This window comes from Mobula hypostoma, chromosome 4, assembly GCF_963921235.1.
Source record: "Mobula hypostoma chromosome 4, sMobHyp1.1, whole genome shotgun sequence".
Classification (NCBI taxonomy): domain Eukaryota; kingdom Metazoa; phylum Chordata; class Chondrichthyes; order Myliobatiformes; family Myliobatidae; genus Mobula; species Mobula hypostoma.
Window position 1 is genome coordinate 11,440,928 of NC_086100.1, and position 20,125 is coordinate 11,461,052.

At 41.7% G+C, this 20,125-nt stretch overlaps 1 protein-coding gene across 3 annotated transcripts in view; it reads left to right on the top strand.

Moving 5' to 3' along the window:
- skila (SKI-like proto-oncogene a) overlaps positions 1 to 20,125 on the top strand; it is a 123,089-nt gene that overhangs the window by 65,400 nt on the left and 37,564 nt on the right. For all 3 annotated transcript variants that reach the window (XM_063045308.1, XM_063045306.1, XM_063045307.1), the window contains exons 2-3: positions 12,210 to 12,302; positions 15,011 to 15,111. In XM_063045308.1, coding sequence (XP_062901378.1) covers positions 12,210 to 12,302; positions 15,011 to 15,111 — 194 coding nt within the window. The remainder of the gene's footprint in view (positions 1 to 12,209; positions 12,303 to 15,010; positions 15,112 to 20,125) is intronic.

Consider the following 20,125-nt stretch of genomic DNA (forward strand, 5'->3'; position numbering starts at 1 on the left):
TAGAAGTAATGTATATGGATTTCAGTAAGGCAATTGATAAGGTTCCCCATATGAGGCTCATTCAGAAAGTAATGAGACATAGAATCCAAGGAGACACTGCTTTGTGGATCCAGAATTAGCTTCGCCACAGAAGGTAAAGGGTGGTTGTGGTGTCATACTGGACCAACTGATGCAAAAACAAAAGTTTCACAAATACACTAACACTTGTAATTCTTTTCAAACCTTTATTCTTTACTCATAGTATGCTATGGGGGAAGTTACAGACTGATCTCCCACAAGAGCCAGTCCAGACACTGCCCCCGAATTACACAATTCTCCATAACATTGATCAGGTAGCAGGAAATCTTACGATTACAAGTTTCGATAATATTAGAATCATTTCAATCACATGCTAAGATACAATTAGATGTAAAATAATCATTGGTTAGTTAGTTAATTATTATAAGCCAAAGCTAGTCCATCAGTTCCTCATTCGGACCCTTCTCCTTTTCTCCAGAACATTTTAGTCCTTACACTATTCTTCCCATATTTAGCTATACCTTGAGATGCTTCTGCAAGATCAGATAGTTCCTTATTTGAACCTTTGCCTGTCTTTAGAGAACAATGACTAGTACGTCACTGGTTGCTGGGTAAAGCTTCTCTTTGACTGTCCAAAACAGTAAGCTGAGGTGCACACAAGGTGATTGATCATAAGTTAATCATTGTTCTTAGTCTATTCCCCTATTTACCTATCTCTTCACTCCATCATTGGATGGTTCGTATTCTGCATTAGAGGATGGTGACCAGTGGTGTTCTGGAACCCCTCCTCTTTGTGATTTTTTTTTAATATAAATGAGCTGGATGAGGAAGTAGAAGGGTGGGTTAGTAAGTTTCCTGATGACACAAAAGTTGGGGGTGTTGTGAATAATCTGGAGGGTTGTCATAGGTTACAGTGCGACATCGATTGGATGCAGAACTGGGCTGAGAAGTGGCAGATAGCGTTCAACCCAGATAAGTGTGAAGTAGTTCATTTCAGTAGGTCAAATTTGAGGACAGAATATAATATAAATGGTAAGACTCTTGGCAGTGTGGAGGATCTGAGAGATCTTAGGGTCCGTGTCCATAGGACACTCTGAGCTGCTGCGCAGGTTGACAGCGTAGAAGATGTATGGTGTGTTGGCCTTCATCAGCCATGGGATTGAGTTCAAGAGGTGTGAGGTAATGTTGCAGAGGGGATTTACAAGGACGTTGCCTGGATTGGAGAGCATGCCTTATTAGAACAAGTTGAGTGAACCTGGCCTTTTCTCCTTGGAGCGACGGAGGATGAGAGGTGACCTGATAAAGGTGTAGAAGATGATGAGAGGCATTGATTGTGTGGATAACCAGAGGTTTTCTCCCAGGGCTGAAATGGCTAACACAAGGGGGCATAGTTTTGAGGTGCTTGGAAGTAGGTACAAGAGGGATGTCAGAGGTAAGTTTTTCACACGGGGAGTGGTGGATGTGTGGAATGCACTACCAGAGAAGGTGGTAGAAGTGGATACAATATGGTCTTTTAAAAGACTCTTAGGTAGATACATGGAGCTTGGAAAACTAGAGGGCTATGTGGTAGGGAAGTTCTAAACAGTTTCTAGAGTAGGTTACAAGGTTGGCACAACATTGTGGGCCGAAGGGCCTGTAATGTGCAGTGGATTTCTATGTTTCCATTAATCTTCCCATCAATCCTGACCAGATTTCCAGTCCCTGCAGCTGAACAGCTTCTCCACAGCATGATGCTACCTCCACTATACTTTACAGTAGGGGTGGTGCTGCCTGGTTGGTGCGCAGTATTAGATTTATGCCACACGTACTGCTTGGCGTTGGCCAGAAAGTCCCACTTTAGTCTCATCCGACCACACGACCTTCTTCCACATCCTTACAGTATCTTAGTCTCACTTTACAAAGTCTTTATGGGCCAGGATATGTTTTTTAAAGCTACGGTTTTACCTTGCCACTCTTTTATTAATACCCTATTTGTCCAAGCCCTTGGAGATTGTAGAGCCATGAGCTTCATCTCCAGTTGCAGCCACTGACTTCTGCAGCTCACTCAGAGGAACTGTTGGTGTCACAGTAACCTCTCTTACAAGTGCGATTCTTCTCTGGCTACTAAATTTAGAGGGGCGGGTTGACCTAGGCAGTATGGCTGTGGTTTTGTAATTTTTTCCACTTTCTCATGATGGATTGCACTGAGCTCTGAGGTATGTTCAGTGCTTTTGAGATAGTTTTGTACAGTTCCCCAGATTTGTGCTTCTCTATTATCATTTTCCTGACTGGTCTTGAATGCTCTTCTGTCTTCATTTTGGTTTTGTCTGTTGAAAATCTACTATACTGTTGGGCCTTACAGGTGCTGTTTATTCTTATAAATTCATTGGAAACAAGTGATCTTCCAATTTTCTGTATTAACAAATAGGGTGAGTTGGTAAGACAATATACAGTATTGCAGCTGAGGAAAGTTAACGCTTTGCTCTCTTTGTGCAGTACTTGTTTAATTGTGTATACACACACACACACACACACACAAAATAAATATATATAGTATATCTTGTATTATAATTTATAGTATATTTAATGTATTGCACTCTACTGCTCCCTCAAAACAGCAAATTTCATGACATATGTTAAATCTGATTCTGATTCTAAGCTTTCTCATTGTACTATTGAATGTTCTGCTTTCACCTTGAGCGACTGACATGCCCTCAATTTAATATTTCATCATAACATGGCACCAAGTCACGAGAATGCTCTCTTAGATCTGGATTGGTTATTTGAGATTTCAGTCATCATTAGCAAAACATTGGAAAAGTTTAATCTTCTGTTCAATTAGTTGATATGGAATATAAAACCAGTAGGACTTTAATCATTTTATATTTTGAAAATTGATGTCAGCCTTTTCTCATCAATACCAAAAAGATTTGTGAAATTGGCAGACACACAATTTCCATGTCGTTACGGAAACCACATGCCAATGCTGAAGTAAGTTTTCACTCTACTGTTCGTCCTTGATACGTTTGCTGCTATAGTTACCACATTTTCCGCTAGGTAGTCTCTAACCTCATGGCATGAGCACTGACTTCTCTATCTTACAGTAATTTCTCCCTTCCTCCCTCTTCTCTCTTTTTCCATTCCCCATTCTGGTTCTCCTTTCACCCCTCTTCTCCCCTACTCATCACTTCCTTTTGGTGCCCCTTCCTTCTTTCCTTCCTCCCATGTCTCCTCTCCTGTCAGATCCCTTCTTCAGCTCTATCACGCCTATCACATCCCAGCTTATTACTTCATAAACCCTTCCTGCACCCATCCACCTACCCCCCTCACCTGCTCTCACCGATCACCTGACAGCTTACTCTTCCCTCTACCCCACTCTTTCTTGTTCTGGTTTCTTCCTCCTGATGAAGCACCTCGGTCCGAAGTGTTGACTGTTTATTCCCTTCCATAGATGCCTGACCTGCTGAGTTCCTCCAGCATTTTGTGTGTGTTGCTCAGGCTGGTAACCTCTGAGGTACAGGAGCCTCAAGACTCACACCACAAGGTTCAGGAACAGTTATTACTTCCCCACCATCAGGCTCCTGAACCAAAGCGATAATTTCACTTTCCCCATCACTGAATTGATCCCACAACCTATGGACACTTTCAAGGACTTTTCATCTCAAGTTCTCAATATTTATTGTTTTTGTATTTATTATTTTTTTTTCTTTTTGTATTTGCACAGTTTGTCTTTTGCACACTGGTTATCTGCCTTGTTAGTGTGGCTTTCCATTGATTCTATTATGATTATCGGATTTATTGAGTATGCCCACAAGACAATGAATCTCAGGGATGTATATGGTGACATATATGTACTTTGATAATAAATTTACTTTGAACTTTATTAATGTAGCAGATGTTTGTGGGAGTTTATGGTGCATGCTGCTTGGTAGTGTGGCATATGCAGCAATATGAATGTAGAAGCAGTTCTGCTGATCCTGATGCTTAAAAAGACCTACTTGCTGCAGTATGGATGGAAGTGCTGGAAATACAGAGGGAGAGTACAGGAAATCATGCCTTGAAGTGTCCTCTCAGATTCTATCTTGCCTTTAGTACAGAGAGAACGTACCATCTCCTTATATACAGCCGCAAGAATCGAACTTCGATCTTCTGATTGTTGGTGCTGTAAAGCATTATGCTACCCATAGAAACCTTATTTTAACTTGAGCTACTTAACATGCATTTTGACTTAATCTGATCATGCATTCATCACATTTGTAATACACTACAGATTGATTTACAACGTTCAAAGTAAATTTATTATCAAAATACATATATGTCACCATATACGTTACTGAGATTCATTTTCTTGCAAGAATTCAAGCTTAACCTCTGCCTATGATAGTTTAAATTTATCTGAAATGAACTGGCATTTCATGATATATAGCACTTGAATCACTTTTCATTACTGAAATTGTAATCTGAGTCACCCACCTTTACCTGCAATTAACCTTTAACTTCCGCCTGCAATTCTTTAGAATATTGAATTGCCTTCTAATTCTGATCTGTCATGAAAGCCATAGGAACTGCATTTCTATTTCAGATTTATTGTGCTATAATTGCCTTTTTATCTTCAAGTTTCATTGAGCTGTATAGAACTGGTTACTTAGAAGCTTTTTAATCTGCTCTGAGGTTAAGTAGGAGCATTTTTGGGCTAATTGTCCAATTTTTCTCCCTTCCCAAGAATAGTAATTTGGGATATAGAAAGAGTGCTACTTCTTAAAATTCTCAGGGATGGTTCTCCTCTTTTCAAGTTCAAGTTTATTGTCATTCAAATGTATGCATGTTTACAGCCAAACAAAACAACGTTCCTCCACGCCAGGGTGCACAGTACAGTATGTATAACTCACTCACAACTCGTATAGTAAAAAAAAAACAAATAATAGAATATAGTCATAGTCATACTTTATTGATCCCGGGGGAAATTGGTTTAAATAAAGTATGACTTATGACTATGACTATGAACTTGACTATTCCAGAAACTTGATGTTTAACATAAGGTGCCTTATGTCACAAGTTAACAATTAAACAGTATAATGTTCCTGGAGCTTCATACGTGATGAGACCTGGGTGGTGGCAAGGAGTTCAATAGCTCATGGCCTGGGGGAAGAAGCTGTTTCCCACCCTAACAGTCCTTTTCCGAATGATACGGTACCTCATGCCTGATGGTCATGGGTCAAAGAGATTGTGGGATGGATGGGAGGGATCATTGACAATGCTAAGGGATATTGTCACCATTCATAGATTGCAGTTTGCACATCTGTGGTTAATCTAGTCAAATACTGAAATTGAGCATGATGGGTGTCCTGATAAAGGGTCTTGGCCCAAAACGTCAACTGTTCACTCTTTTCCATAGATGCTGCCTGGCCTGCTGAATTCCTCCAACATTTTGTGTGTGTTGCTTGGATTTCCAGCTTCTGCAGATTTTCTCTTGTTCATGTTTGTGTGATGTACTCAAATGCACTGTAAATTATTATATAATAAAACTAGGAGAGCTTTCTCTTTACATTTTAAGCATCTCCTGTAGATTTGCAATACACAATCGGGCAATTGGCGTAATGTACTCCTTGTCAACGTCCTGAACTTGATTAATGCCGACTTGTTTCAATGTCTTTCTCGTCGTTAAACTGTCTTCTCTCCAGCCATTTTAGTATAGCTATTAATAAATGTTGCACCATAATCTGATTCCATCATCTTCAGCACTTTGTCACTTCCATCTATCACTTCCCAGCTTCTGATACCATTTCTACTCTACCCCCTCACCCATCTGTCTTGCAACCACCAGCTAGATCCTCCTATTACCTGGCTCACCTTTTCTCTCCACCATTTTGTTACTGGCTACCTCCCCTCAACCAGTGAAGGGTTTTGACTCGTCATTTTCCTCCAGAGATTGATTCACTGAGTTCCTCCAGCCTTCTGTGTGTTGCTCCAGATTACAGTATCTGCATTGAAATAAACACTAGCTTTATTTGTCACATGTACATTGACACATTGAAACATACAGTGAAATACGTTCATAACGTCAACAGCCAACACCTTCAGAGAATGTGCTGGGGACTGCCTGCCAGTGTCGCACTGTTACCAGCGCCAACATAGCATGCCCACAACTTGGTGCATTTTTTGGAATGTGGGAGGAAATCCACTTAGTCACGAGGAGAACATACAAATTCCTTTCAAACAGCTGTTTGATCGCTGGCTCTACAGAGCGTTATGTTACCGTGCCACCCACGTCTTGTGTCTCCATTATTTTGATCTGTGTTCACTGTTCTTTTACTTGGAGAAGCTATTAGGATGATCACTGGTTCATTGTAAATTGTCCTGTGATTAGGCTAGTGTTAAATAGGTGGGTTGCTGGGTGCTGAGGCTCATTGGGCTGAAAGGGCCTGTTCTGTAACTTATTTCTAAATTTTAAAAAATTAAAAATGATTAAAGGACAATTTTTGACAAATATTTAAAACATTTTACAGAACACTTAAAACCAAAGATTGTGGCATTTATAAAGTTCAGAATGAAATAGTTTCCTGCCATTGCAAGGGGCAGTGCTGCCAACCTCTGAATGATGCAGTTGAGCAGTAAAACAGGGATACCAAGAAGTGTTGTCACAGATACTCTGCATCTTCACAGGGTGTACTGTTCTGTGGCCTTCCCTGGCATAGTTGCCTGAAATTGGTGACTTGATGGATACAACAGGAATTCTGCAGATGCTGGAAATTCAAGCAACATACATCAAAGTTGCTGGTGAACGCAGCAGGCCAGGCAGCATCTATAGGAAGAGGTGCAGTCGACGTTTCAGGCCGAGACCCTTCGTCAGGACTAACTGAAGGAAGAGTGAGTAAGGGATTTGAAAGCTGGAGGGGGAGGGGGAGATGCAAAATGATAGGAGAAGACAGGAGGGGGAGGGATGGAGCCGAGAGCTGGACAGGTGATAGGCAGAAGGGGATACGAGAGGATCATGGGACAGGAGGTCCGGGAAGAAAGACGGGGGGGGGGGTGACCCAGAGGATGGGCAAGAGGTATATTCAGAGGGACAGAGGGAGAAAAAGGAGAGTGAGAGAAAGAATGTGTGCATTAAAAAGAGTAACAGATGGGGTACGAGGGGGAGGTGGGGCCTAGCGGAAGTTAGAGAAGTCAATGTTCATGCCATCAGGTTGGAGGCTACCCAGACGGAATATAAGGTGTTGTTCCTCCAACCTGAGTGTGGCTTCATCTTTACAGTAGAGGAGGCCGTGGATAGACATGTCAGAATGGGAATGGGATGTGGAATTAAAATGTGTGGCCACTGGGAGATCCTGCTTTCTCTGGCGGACAGAGCGTAGATGTTCAGCAAAGCGGTCTCCCAGTCTGCGTCGGGTCTCACCAATATATAAAAGGCCACATCGGGAGCACCGGACGCAGTATATCACCCCAGTCGACTCACAGGTGAAGTGATGCCTCACCTGGAAGGACTGTTTGGGGCCCTGAATGGTGGTAAGGGAGGAAGTGTAAGGGCATGTGTAGCACTTGTTCCGCTTACACGGATAAGTGCCAGGAGGGAGATCAGTGGGGAGGGATGGGGGGGACGAATGGACAAGGGAGTTGTGTAGGGAGCGATCCCTGCGGAATGCAGAGAGAAGCGGGGAGGGAAAGATATGCTTAGTGGTGGGATCCCGTTGGAGGTGGCGGAAGTTACGACGGGATCCCACCACTAAGCATATCTTTCCCTCCCCGCCTCTCTCTGCATTCCGCAGGGATCGCTCCCTACACAACTCCCTTGTCCATTCATCCCCCCCCTCCCTCCCCACTGATCTCCCTCCTGGCACTTATCCGTGTAAGCGGAACAAGTGCTACACATGCCCTTACACTTCCTCCCTTACCACCATTCAGGGCCCCAAACAGTCCTTCCAGGTGAGGCATCACTTCACCTGTGAGTCGACTGGGGTGATATACTGCGTCCGGTGCTCCCGATGTGGCCTTTTATATATTGGTGAGACCCGACGCAGACTGGGAGACCGCTTTGCTGAACATCTACGCTCTGTCCGCCAGAGAAAGCAGGATCTCCCAATGGCCACACATTTTAATTCCACATCCCATTCCCATTCTGACATGTCTATCCACGGCCTCCTCTACTGTAAAGATGAAGCCACACTCAGGTTGGAGGAACAACACCTTATATTCCGTCTGGGTAGCCTCCAACCTGATGGCATGAACATTGACTTATCTAACTTCCGCTAGGCCCCACCTCCCCCTCGTACCCCATCTGTTACTCTTTTTAATGCACACATTCTTTCTCTCACTCTCCTTTTTCTCCCTCTGTCCCTCTGAATATACCTCTTGCCCATCCTCTGGGTCACCCCCCCCCCCGTCTTTCTTCCCGGACCTCCTGTCCCATGATCCTCTCGTATCCCCTTCTGCCTATCACCTGTCCAGCTCTCGGCTCCATCCCTCCCCCTCCTGTCTTCTCCTATCATTTTGCATCTCCCCCTCCCCCTCCAGCTTTCAAATCCCTTACTCACTCTTCCTTCAGTTAGTCCTGACGAAGGGTCTCGGCCTGAAACGTCGACTGCACCTCTTCCTATAGATGCTGCCTGGCCTGCTGCGTTCACCAGCAACTTTGATGTATGTTATTTGATGGATACATCTGTTATTTATAAACTGAAAATGACAACATTCATGAACTGAAATGCCAACACCTCAAAATGTAAAAGCCATAATTATTAGTTAGCAAACCATCTGGTCCTAACAAATAATTTTATATGCTGTATGTATATTGTAAGGTACATAGTTACATGGTAAATACTTCAGAATATACTGAATTTTTTTGATTTTTAAATTGAAGTTCATATTTTATTGTGAACCTTATAAATGGCACTTTTGTTTTAAGATTTCTGTAAAATGTTTAAACTATTTGTCAAAAATTGTTCATTTATTATTTTTTATTATTTTATTATTTGGAGATAAATTGCGGACAGGGCCTTCTGGCCCAACGAGCTGCATCGCCCAGCAACTCACCTATTTAACACCAGCCTAGTTATAGGACAACTTATAATGAAGAAGTAACCGAACAACTGGTATATCTTTGGACTGTGGGAGGAAACCAGAGCACCTGGAGGAAACCCACATGGTTTACAGGGAGAACGTAAAAACTCCTTACAGTGCTGGAATTGAACTCCAAACTCCAATGTACTGAGCTATAATATTGACTTTTAAATGAATGTTCATATTTCATTCTGAACTATATGAATGCCACAATCTTTTAAGTGTTCTGTAAACTGTTTAAAATATTTGTCAAAAATTGTCCTTCATTTTGATTTGTAGTTTACTGACTTCCATGTGACAGTCCATTGAGCATATAATAGCTTTAATTGTTGATTTATTTGTCACATGCCTACCGACACATACAATGGAATGTGTAGAATGTGTCAAATCAGAACAGAGATGATGAAATTGGGGCAGCTTGGAAGTATCACTATGCTTCTGGCACCAACGTAGCATGCCACAACTTATTATTCTTAACAGTACGTCTTTGAAATGTGGGAGGAAACTGTAGCACCCGGTGGAAATCATAGAAACATAGAAAATAGGTGCAGGAGTAGGCCATTCGGCCCTTCGAGCCTGCACCGCCATTTATTATGATCATGGCTGATCATCCAACTCAGAACCCCGCCCCAGCCTTCCCGCCATACCCCCTGACCCCTGTAGCCACAAGGGCCATATCCAACTCCCTCTTAAACATAGCCGATGAACTGGCCTCAACAGTTTCCTGTGGCAGAGAATTCCACAGATTCACCACTCTCTGTGTGAAGAAGTTTTTCCTAATCTCGGTCCTAAAAGGCTTCCCCTCTATCCTCAAACTGGGACCCCTGGTTCTGGACTTCCCCAACATCGGGAACAATCTTCCTGCATCTAGCCTGTCCAATCCCTTCAGGATCTTATACGTTTCAATCAGATCCCCCCTCAATCTTCTAAATTCCAACGAGTACAAGCCCAGTTCATCCAGTCTTTCTTCATATTAAAGTCCTGCCATCCCAGGAATCAATCTGGTGAACCTTCTTTGTACTCCCTCTATGGCAAAGATGTCTTTCCTCAGATTAGGGGACCAAAACTGCACACAATACTCCAGGTGTGGTCTCACCAAGGCCTTGTACAACTGCAGTAGTACCTCCCTGCTCCTGTACTCGAATCCTCTCGCTATAAATGCCAGCATACCATTTGCCTTTTTCACCGCCTGCTGTACCTGCATGCCCACTTTCAATGACTGGTGTATAATGACACCCAGGTCTCGTTGCAGCTCCCCTTTTCCTAATCGGCCACCATTCAGATAATAATCTGTTTTCCTATTTTTGCCACCAAAGTGGATAACTTCACATTTATCCACATTAAATTGCATCTGCCATGAGTTTGCCCACTCACCCAACCTATCCAAGTCACCCTGCATCCTCTTAGCATCCTCCTCACTGCTAACACTGCCACCCAGCTTCGTGTCACCTGCAAACTTGGAGATGCTGCATTTAATTCCCTCATCCAAGTCATTAATATATATTGTAAACAACTGGGGTCCCAGCACTGAGCCTTGCGGTACCCCACTAGTCACCGCCTGCCATTCTGAAAAGGTCCCGTTTATTCCCACTCTTTGCTTCCTGTCTGCTAACCAATTCTCCACTCACACCAATACCTTACCCCCAATACCGTGTGCTTTAAGTTTGCACACTAATCTCCTGTGTGGGACCTTGTCAAAAGCCTTTTGAAAATCCAAGTGCTCATGGGGAGAACATACAAACTTCTTACGGACAACAGTGGGAATTAAACGACAATTGGTGATCATTGGAGTTGTAAAACGTTGTGATAACTGCTATGCTACCGTGCTGTCCCTATACGCTGCCGTACATTATAACTTGGAAGATCATGCCACAGAGATTGCAACTACTTGTGGCAGCTCCCTTAGACTGCAAACCCACACACTCAGTTGAGTCACGATAGTCTATGCACATGTGGCAGCACTTCAAATTGATACTGGGGTCCAAAATGAAAGGAAGATTGGATTTACAGTTCTGACATACTTCTGTGAATGAGCTATGGTAACAGCGGATAACACAGTAGTTCTGTGTGCTCATTGTTTACTGAGAAAAGTCAGAACCGTATTTACACCAGAGTTTCTGCAGATGCTGGAAGTCCAGAATAACACACACAAAATGCTGGAGGAACTCAGCAGGTCAGGAGGACTATAAACAGCTGAATTGAATTAAATTCATTATTTTTAAAGCATTTTAGAGAGGTGACAGACATTTCCAATGCTTTTCTTCAATACTCTTTGGATAGTGGATATTTTAAAGAACAGGGCATCTATGGCACCATGTTCATGGATATCTACACTAGTATGTGAAGTGCCTAAAATACTGAATTAGCTTTATTGATTAAAATAACTTAGCAGTTTACACTATTCGTAGGTCTATCTGATCTGATGAAGTCATGAGGTACCGGTTTCCCCAAAGACCGCTCACTCCAATACAGGATGAGGAATCAGAAAATAAAGAGGACTTTCAGAGTTTTAAACAAAATGTCTACTCACACAGTTGCTTTTTTATTACAAGTTTTCCAGCTTGCACAAAAAATATAGTGATATGAGCCACTCCTATTGAAGACATCATGTGCAAAATGCTGGAGGGAATTAGCAGTATCTATAGAGAGGAATAAATTGTCAAGGTTTCAGGCCAAGATCCTTCATCAGGTTGGAAAGGAAATAGGCAGAAGGCAGAATAAAAGGTGGGAGGACAGGAAGGCATACAAACTGGCAGGTGAGAGGTGAAACCATGTGTGGGGGAAGGTGGAGGAGGGGGGGCAGGAATTGAAGTAAATAGCTAAAGGTAAAGGCTGAAGAAGATGGAAAATGATAGGAGAGGAGAGTAGACCATGGGAGATAAGGAAAGAGAAGGGGAACCAGAGGGAGGTGATGGTCAGGTGTGGAGAAGAGAAGGGCGAGAAGGGAACCAGAATGAGACCTTGTGCTGGTTAATGTGTTTGAGAGGTAAGTTGTGGTAGCAATTTATTGCTGATAAACTTCTATGCTTTTCCTTTTTTGATTTACTTGATATTCATTTTTTTGCCTGGTGATTTTGTTACAGAAGGCAAGTATGGTTTTGATCATTCAACAAATTTATCGGTACGTCGGATTTAGTTTCTGAATTTTTCTTTTGCAGCAGTCTGTCTCAGAAGAACATCAGCCCAAGAAGGCACAGTTAGAGCACACTGGTTCTCAAGATGAGGCTTCTGAGAAAGGCTTTGACAGAAAGGTATATACACTCCTGATTCTTTTTAATGAGATGTTGAGGACAGATGACAGAAGATATGAAGAATTTAAGAATTGTTGTCCTGCATTAATTACTTATTTTTATTTGGACCAGGGTTTGGAAAATGATGTGTTGACCTGGCGCAATGACATGTCACTTTCTCTGTACAGCTGGTAGTGGTCCTTCAGTGTGTTAACTTAGATTCCATATTCATTTTGTGTTATGGGTTCTGGTTATGAGGCTTAAACTGAGTTAGTCTGAAATGTCTTACATAAATATTTCTCTTTCTATTTGAAAACAAAAAATATGTACAATTTTTCATTAGTGTTATTAATGCTGAGTTACTGAATTAGAATATAATCACTTCAATAAAATAGAGCCGTTAGATTCAGTGATTTGCTTGATAGTCATAAGATGGCTGATCCTTAAGAAAATAACAGGTGATGTTCAAATTCGTACTTTTATTGGGGCCCCAGCCTTTTGTAATCTAAGTCATAATTTAGATGTAGAATCAGGTGTAAGATAGCGAAGTTTGCTGTGGGATGTGAGGAGAATGTAGAGGAGGTTCAAAGGGTATGTAGGTGGATTAAGTAAATGGACTAAGACTTGGCAAGTTTGAATATGATATCAGAAATTTTGAGATCATCTACCTTGTAAAAGAGATAGATAGTCAAAAGAAGTTTTAAATGGTAAGAGGTTTAAAGGTGTTGATATTCAGAGAAACTGAAATGTCAGCATATAACAGTAACTAAATATTAGTAACCCACACAAAATGCTGGAGAGCTCAAAAGGTCAGGCAGCATCTAGGGAAAGGAATAAAGAATTGACATGTCAAGCCAAGGTCCTTCATCTGGAAAGGAAGGGAGAAGATGGCATAGGAGAGGGAGTACGGGTTGGCAGGTGATAGGTGAAGTCAAGTGAGGGGGAGTGAAGTAAGAAGCAGTGGAAAAGGGAAAGTGTTGAAGAACAAGGAATCAGATAGGAAAGGAGAGTGGACCGTGGGTGAAAGGGAAGTAGGAGGGGCACCACAGGCGGGTGAAAAGAAGAGAAGGAGTAAGAAGAGAGCCAGAATGGGGAATGGAAAAAGAGAGGAGGGAGAATTACTGGAAATCAAGAGAAATCGTTGTTCATTCCATCAAATTGGAGGCTACCCCGTCTGAATTTGAAGCATTGTACCTCCAACCTGAGCGTGGTCTCATCATGGCAGAAGAGACCATGGACCGACATGTTGGAGTAGGAAGTGGTATTAAAATGTTGATCATTTATATTACATAAATTACAGTTATATTAAAATAAAACTTTATATTTTATGAAAATTAAAATGTTGGCCATTTATATTAATGTTAATGAAGATACAGGAAGCAATTGGAAAGCAAGCATTACAAGTGGATTAGAGTAACAGGGGAGAATGTCCTGCACTAATTGATTAGAGGTCTAGTGAGAATGTACCTTGATAATTCAACATGCTTGGTCTTCCTAGCTCAAGGATGATGTATAATAGAGTGAATGCATCAGAAGTTCAGATTGGTTCCTGTGATGAGAGGTTTGTTGTATGAGGGTCATTAAGCAGACTGGGCTAGTGCTCTTCAGTTCAAGAATGAAACATGATCTGATTGGAAAGTACAAAATTCGTACATTACTTCACAGAGTAAATAAGGTACTGATGTTTTCCCTAGCTGGTGTACTAGAGCCGGGCATCACAGTTTCAAGATAGTTTATCTTGAGAATTCAGTGGAGGTTCACAAGAGTTATCCCAGGAATGAAAGGGTTAATGTATGAGGAGCATTTGAACGCTCTGGGTCTGTACTCACTGGAGTTTAAAAGAGCGAAAGGGGATTTTATTGAAACCTATTGAATGGCGGAGCAGACTTGATTGAGCCGAATGACTTAATTCTGCTCCTATATCTTATAATTGTATAGTTGTATGGTTTGGCCATTCATAAGAACAATTATTTTCACCCAGAGATAACAAGTCTTTGGAATTCTTTGCTCAAGATTGAGGATGCAAAGGAGATTTACCCTGATGCTGCCTGGATAGGAGCATGTCTTATTAGGATAGCTTGAGCTAGCTAGGAGTTTTCTCTTTGGAGCGAAGGATGATGAGAGGTCACTTGATGGAAATAGCTTGTATGAGGGACCATAATTTTAAGGTGCTTGTGTTCGGGGGATGTCAGGTAGGTTATCTTTACATAGTTAGTGGTATGAGTATGGAATTCTCTAACAGGGGTGGTGGTAAATGGGGACACTTAAAAGACCTTTATGTAGGCATATGGATGAACGAAAAATGGAGGGCTATGTGAAAAGGAAGGGTTAGATTGATCTTAGAGTAGTCTAAAAGGCTGGCACAACGTTGTGGGCCAAAGGGCCTGTACTGTGCTATACTGTTCTGTGTGCTATAAAATAAGATACTGAGGAGATTGAGTCAGTGATTATTTTCAAGAACAAGATCAGTATATTTTCGATGTTATAAGGGAACCAACGGTTATGGATACTTGATCAAGGTTTCTGGCATCTGCAGAATCTCTTGTTTTGAAGGTTATGGATGTAGCGCAGGAAAATGTTCCTGAGATAAAAGGTCAGCCTTGAGCATATGGAACAGGAAAGTAAGCATGAGGGGCTGAATGGCCTACTCCTGCTTTGATTTTTTTTTAAGATTCAAAACTATCATGAATTGCATTGATTTTGTTCTGAAGTGGTGACTTTTCTTGCAGAGTGATTCTCAGCACACCCTGACATTCCAGCACTGCTATCCAGTCATCAAACAAGAAGTCGGTCATCTGACTCAGCCACAACCTTCAGTCATCCATCCAAGGTAGAGATCATATGGAATAATTTGCTTAGTATTGAGGTGTTGACGTTAGGGTGTTCTTTTCTCATGGGAATAGATAATGCCAGTGTTTGCCAATATTTCATCTGCATGAGTTGTACAAGTGGATTTATTTTAATCTGTTGTAATTTGCAGTCAACAATTTATATTTATTGGGAAAATACAACAATAACACATCTGCCATGAATATTTAAGGTAACCTTGTTTTTTGTTTCAAGGTTAGGTGTGTGGATCTGGAGCAAATGGCATGTCAAGTTGCCTGCACAGACTGCAGTAGTTTTTCAGTTTTCACTAAATTTGTAAACTTGTATTTGATATTCATTTTGTGTTTTGTATGGCAAGCCATGAGGTAATGTTGCAGCACTGTAAAACTCTCCTTGGACCACACTTGGATTATTCTGTGCCATTCTGGTCACCTCATTATAGGAAATATGTAGAACCAATTGTCGTCAACATTATTTATTTATTTATTGCTGATTTTTTTTTCATTGATAGAACGGCTGATTTATTCATTTTACTGTTTTTTATTTGCACAGTTTGGCTTCTTTTGCTCATTGTTTTTTGTCGGCCTTTATTTGCTGTTTTTCATCGATTCTATTGTATTTCTGTGTTCTATCGTGAATGCCTGCAAGAAAATGAACCTCAGAGTAGTATAGCATATCATGATATTCTGTATATATATTTTGAGCTTTAGAGAAGGTGCAGAGGAGGTTTACCAGGATGCTGTTCAGAGTGGAGAGGCTGTCTTATGAGGATAGTTTGAGCAAGCTAGGGGTTTTCCTTTTAGGGTGAAAGAGGACTAGAGATGACTTGATGAAGATGTACAAGATGACATGAGGCACAGGGAGAGTGGACAGCTAGCACCCATTTTCAGGGTGGAAATGGCTAATAAGTGGGGTCATAAATTTAAGGTGATTGAAATAAGTATATGGGAGATGTCAGAGGTGGGTTTTTACACAGTGAATCATGAGTGTGTGAATTGAATTGCCATGGTAGTTGGTAGAGGCAGATACATTAGGGACGTTTAACAGACTCTTGGAAAGGCACATCGATGAAAGGAAAATAGAGGGCGATATGGGTGCGAAGGGCTACTAGATTGATCCTCGTAGGTTAAAAGGTCAGCGCAACATTGTGGGCCAAAGGGTCTGTACTGTTCTGTGTTCTATGTTATGCTGGTGTCTTCTATTCTTGTGTTGATACAAAGCAGTTGTTCAGTGACTGACGTGACGGCTGAAAGAACTTTTGAGTAATTGTAACCTCTTTAATATGTGTTATCTTTGGAAATCCTTGCTTGTTGGGTCATGTAAATGGCTGTCAATTCAAAGCACCCACTTTTTCTATTAGAGATGTTAATTTTAGTTTGGAATATACTTGGGAATAATAAGCTAACAAAAATGAAATGTCATTGGCCAGACAGCATCTATGGAAAAGAGCAAATAGTCGACGTTTCAGGCTGAGATCCTTCATCAGGACCTGATGAAGGGTCTTGGCCCGAAACGTTGACTGTTTGCTCTTTTCCATAAACGCTGCCTGACCTGCTGAGTTCCTCCAGCACTGTGTGTGTGTGTGTGTGTGTGTGTTGCTTGGATTTCCAGCATCTGTAATTTTCTCATGGATCTCATTAAGTTGATGTAACTTACATCTACAGTCAGTAAGATGTCAGTATTGCATAAGATTGGAAAATGTTGCAGATGACTGTAAACTCAGTCAGCTCCATCTTGGGCACTAGCCTCCCTACCACCGAGGAAATCTTCAAAAGGTAAGGTCTGCAGAAGGGGGGTGTCCATCTTTGGGAATACTCACAACCCAACTCATGCCTTCTTCACATTGTTACTGTCAGGAAGGAGGTACAGAAGCCTGAAGATGCACACTTACTGTTTCAGGAACAGCTTCTTTCCCTAAGCCATCGGATTTCTAAACAGTCCATGAACCATCTTGAATAGGGCCAGATGAATTTTTAGCATATGTTAAATCTGAACTGAGCTTGCATTCCCACACCCATTCTGTTTCCCAAATGACCTGTCGCCAATTCCTCAGCAGTGGTGTGTACTGCATATAATTCAGTACTGAAATGGAAGATTTATCACTTTCAGTCTTACCCACTCTCATTCTCTCCTTATTGTTTACTCATCTGGTTGTCTCAACAAGCTGCAACTTGTTCAAAATTCTGCTCCAAAGTTCAAAGTAGATTTATTTTTCAAAGTATGTATACACCTGGTGGCTGCTTTATTGGTTACACTTCTACATCTGCTCTTTAATGCAAATATCTAATCAGTCAATCATGTGTGGCAACGCAATGCATAAAGACATGCAGACATGGTCAAAAGGTTCATTTGTTGTTCAGACTAAACATCAGAATGGAGAAGAAATGTGATTAAGTGACTTTGACTGTGGAATGATTGTTGGTGCCAGATGGGGTGGTTCGAGTAACTCAGAAACTCAGCTGATCTCCTGGGATTTTCATGCAGAACAGTCTCTAGAGTATACGGAAAATGGAGCAAAAGATAAAAAAAAAACATTCAGTAAGCAGCAGTGTTGTGGGTGAAAGCACCTTGTTACTAAGAGGGGTCAGAAAATCATGCGTTACAACAGCGGTGTGCTGAAGAGCATCTCTGAACACACAACACGTCGAACCTTGAAGTAGATGAGCAACAGCAGCAGAAGACCACAAACGTACACTCAGTGGCCACTTTATTAGGTAAAGAAGGTACGTAATAAAGTGTCTACTGTGTGTATATGCTACCGTATACAGTTGTAAGAAAATGTTTGTGAATGTTTCGCAATTACCTGGTTTTCTGCGTTGATTACTCATAAATGTGGTCTGATCTTCATCTAAGTCACAGTAATATCCAAACCCAAGCTGCCTAAACTAATAACACACAAACAATTGTATTTCTCATGTCTTTATTGAACACATTGTTTAATCATCCACAGTCCAGGCTAGAAAAGGTATGTGAACCCTTGTATTGAATAACTGGTAGAACCTCCTTTGGCAGCAATGACCACCACCAAACATTTCCTGTTGCTGCTGATCAGCCTGGCACAACAGTGAGGAAGAATTTTAGACCATTTTAGAGAAGGAAGGCAGAGGAGCCAGCATTGCTCTGTTGGTAAAAAAAAAAATGAAATCAAATCATTAGAAAGAGGTGATATAGGGTCAGAAAGTGTTGAATCATTGTGGATAGAGCTAAGGAACTGTAAGGGTAAGAAGACCCTCATGTAAGTTGTATACGGATCCCCAAACAGTATTAAGGATGTGGCCTACAAATTACAATGGGAGATCCCAACATGCCAATGTCACAATGGTCGTGGGAAATTTCACAATATGCAGGTAGATGGGGAAGTCGGGCTGGTGCTAGATTCCAGTGGGGGAATTTCCTTTTTAGACCAGCTTGTGGTTGATCCCATTAGGGGATCAGCTATTCTGGATAGGGTGTTCTGCAGAAAAACAAAATTATTTAGAGAGCTTAAGATAAAAGAGCCCATGGGGCAAGTAGAAACATAGAAAATAGGTGGAGTAGGCCATTCGGCCCTTCGAGCCTGCACTGCCATTCAGTATCATCATGGCTGATCATCCAACTCAGAACCCTGTACTAGCCTTCCCTCCATAACCCCGATCCCTTTAGCCACAAGGGCCATATCTAACTCCCTCTTAAATATAGCCAGTGAACTGGCCTCAACTGTTTCCTGTGGCAGAGAATTGCACAGATTCACCACTGTCTGTGTGAAGAAGTTTTTCCTGATCTCGGTCTTAAAAGGCTTCCCCTTTATCCTCAAACTGTGATCCCTTGTTCTGGACTTCCCCAACATCGGGAACAATCTTCCTGCACCTAGCCTGTCCAATCCCTTTTGGATTTTATACGTTTCAATAAGATCCCCACTCAATCTTCTAAATTCCAACGAGTATAAGCCCAGTCGATCCAGTCTTTCCTCATATGAAAGTCCTGCCATCCCAGGAATCAATCTGGTGAACCTTCTTCGTACTCCCTCTATGGCAAGAATGTCTTTCCTCAGATTAGAGAACCAAAACTGCACACAATACTCCAGGTGTGGTCTCACCAAGGCCTTGTATAACTGCAGTAGTACCTCCCTGCTCCTGTACTCAAATCCTCTTGCTATAAATGCCAGCATACCATTCGCCTTTTTCACCGCCTGCTGTACCTGCATGCCCACTTTCAATGACTGGTGTATAATGACACCCAGGTCTCGTTGCACCTCCCCTTTTCCTAATCGGCCACCATTCAGATAATAATCTGTTTTCCTGTTTTTGCCACCAAAGTGGATAACCTCACATTTATCCACATTAAATTGCATCTGCCATGAATTTGCCCACTCACCTAACCTATCCAAGTCATTCTACAACCTCTTAGCACCCTCCTCACAGCTAACACTGCCACCCAGCTTCGTGTCATCCGCAAACTTGGAGATGCTGCATTTAATTCCTTCATCTAAGTCATTAATATATATTGTAAACAACTGGGGTCCCAGCACTGAGCCTTGCAGTACCCCACTAGTCACTGCCTGCCATTCTGTTAATCATAATATGATTGAATTCACCCTGAAATTTGAGGAGGAGAAGCTAAAACCAGATGTATTAGTGTTACAGTGGAGTAAATGGAATTAAAGAGGCATGAGAAACGAGATGGCCAGAATTGATTAGAAAAGAACTCTGGCAAGGATGACAGCAGAGCAGCAATGGCTGGAATTTCTGGAAGCAATTCAGAAGGCACAGGATATATACATCCCAAAGAGGAAGAGGTTTTCTAGAGGTAAGATGACACAACCATGGCTAACAAGAGAAGTCAAAGCCAACATAAATACCAAAGGGATTGGGATATAATAGAGGGAAGTTAGTGGGAAGTTAGAGGATTGGGAAGCTTTTAAAAACCAACAGAAGAAAACTAAAAAGTTATTAACAAGGTAAGGATTGAATATGAAAGTAGGCCAGCCAATAATTTTAAAGAGGATACCAAAGGTTTCTTCAGATACATAAACTGTA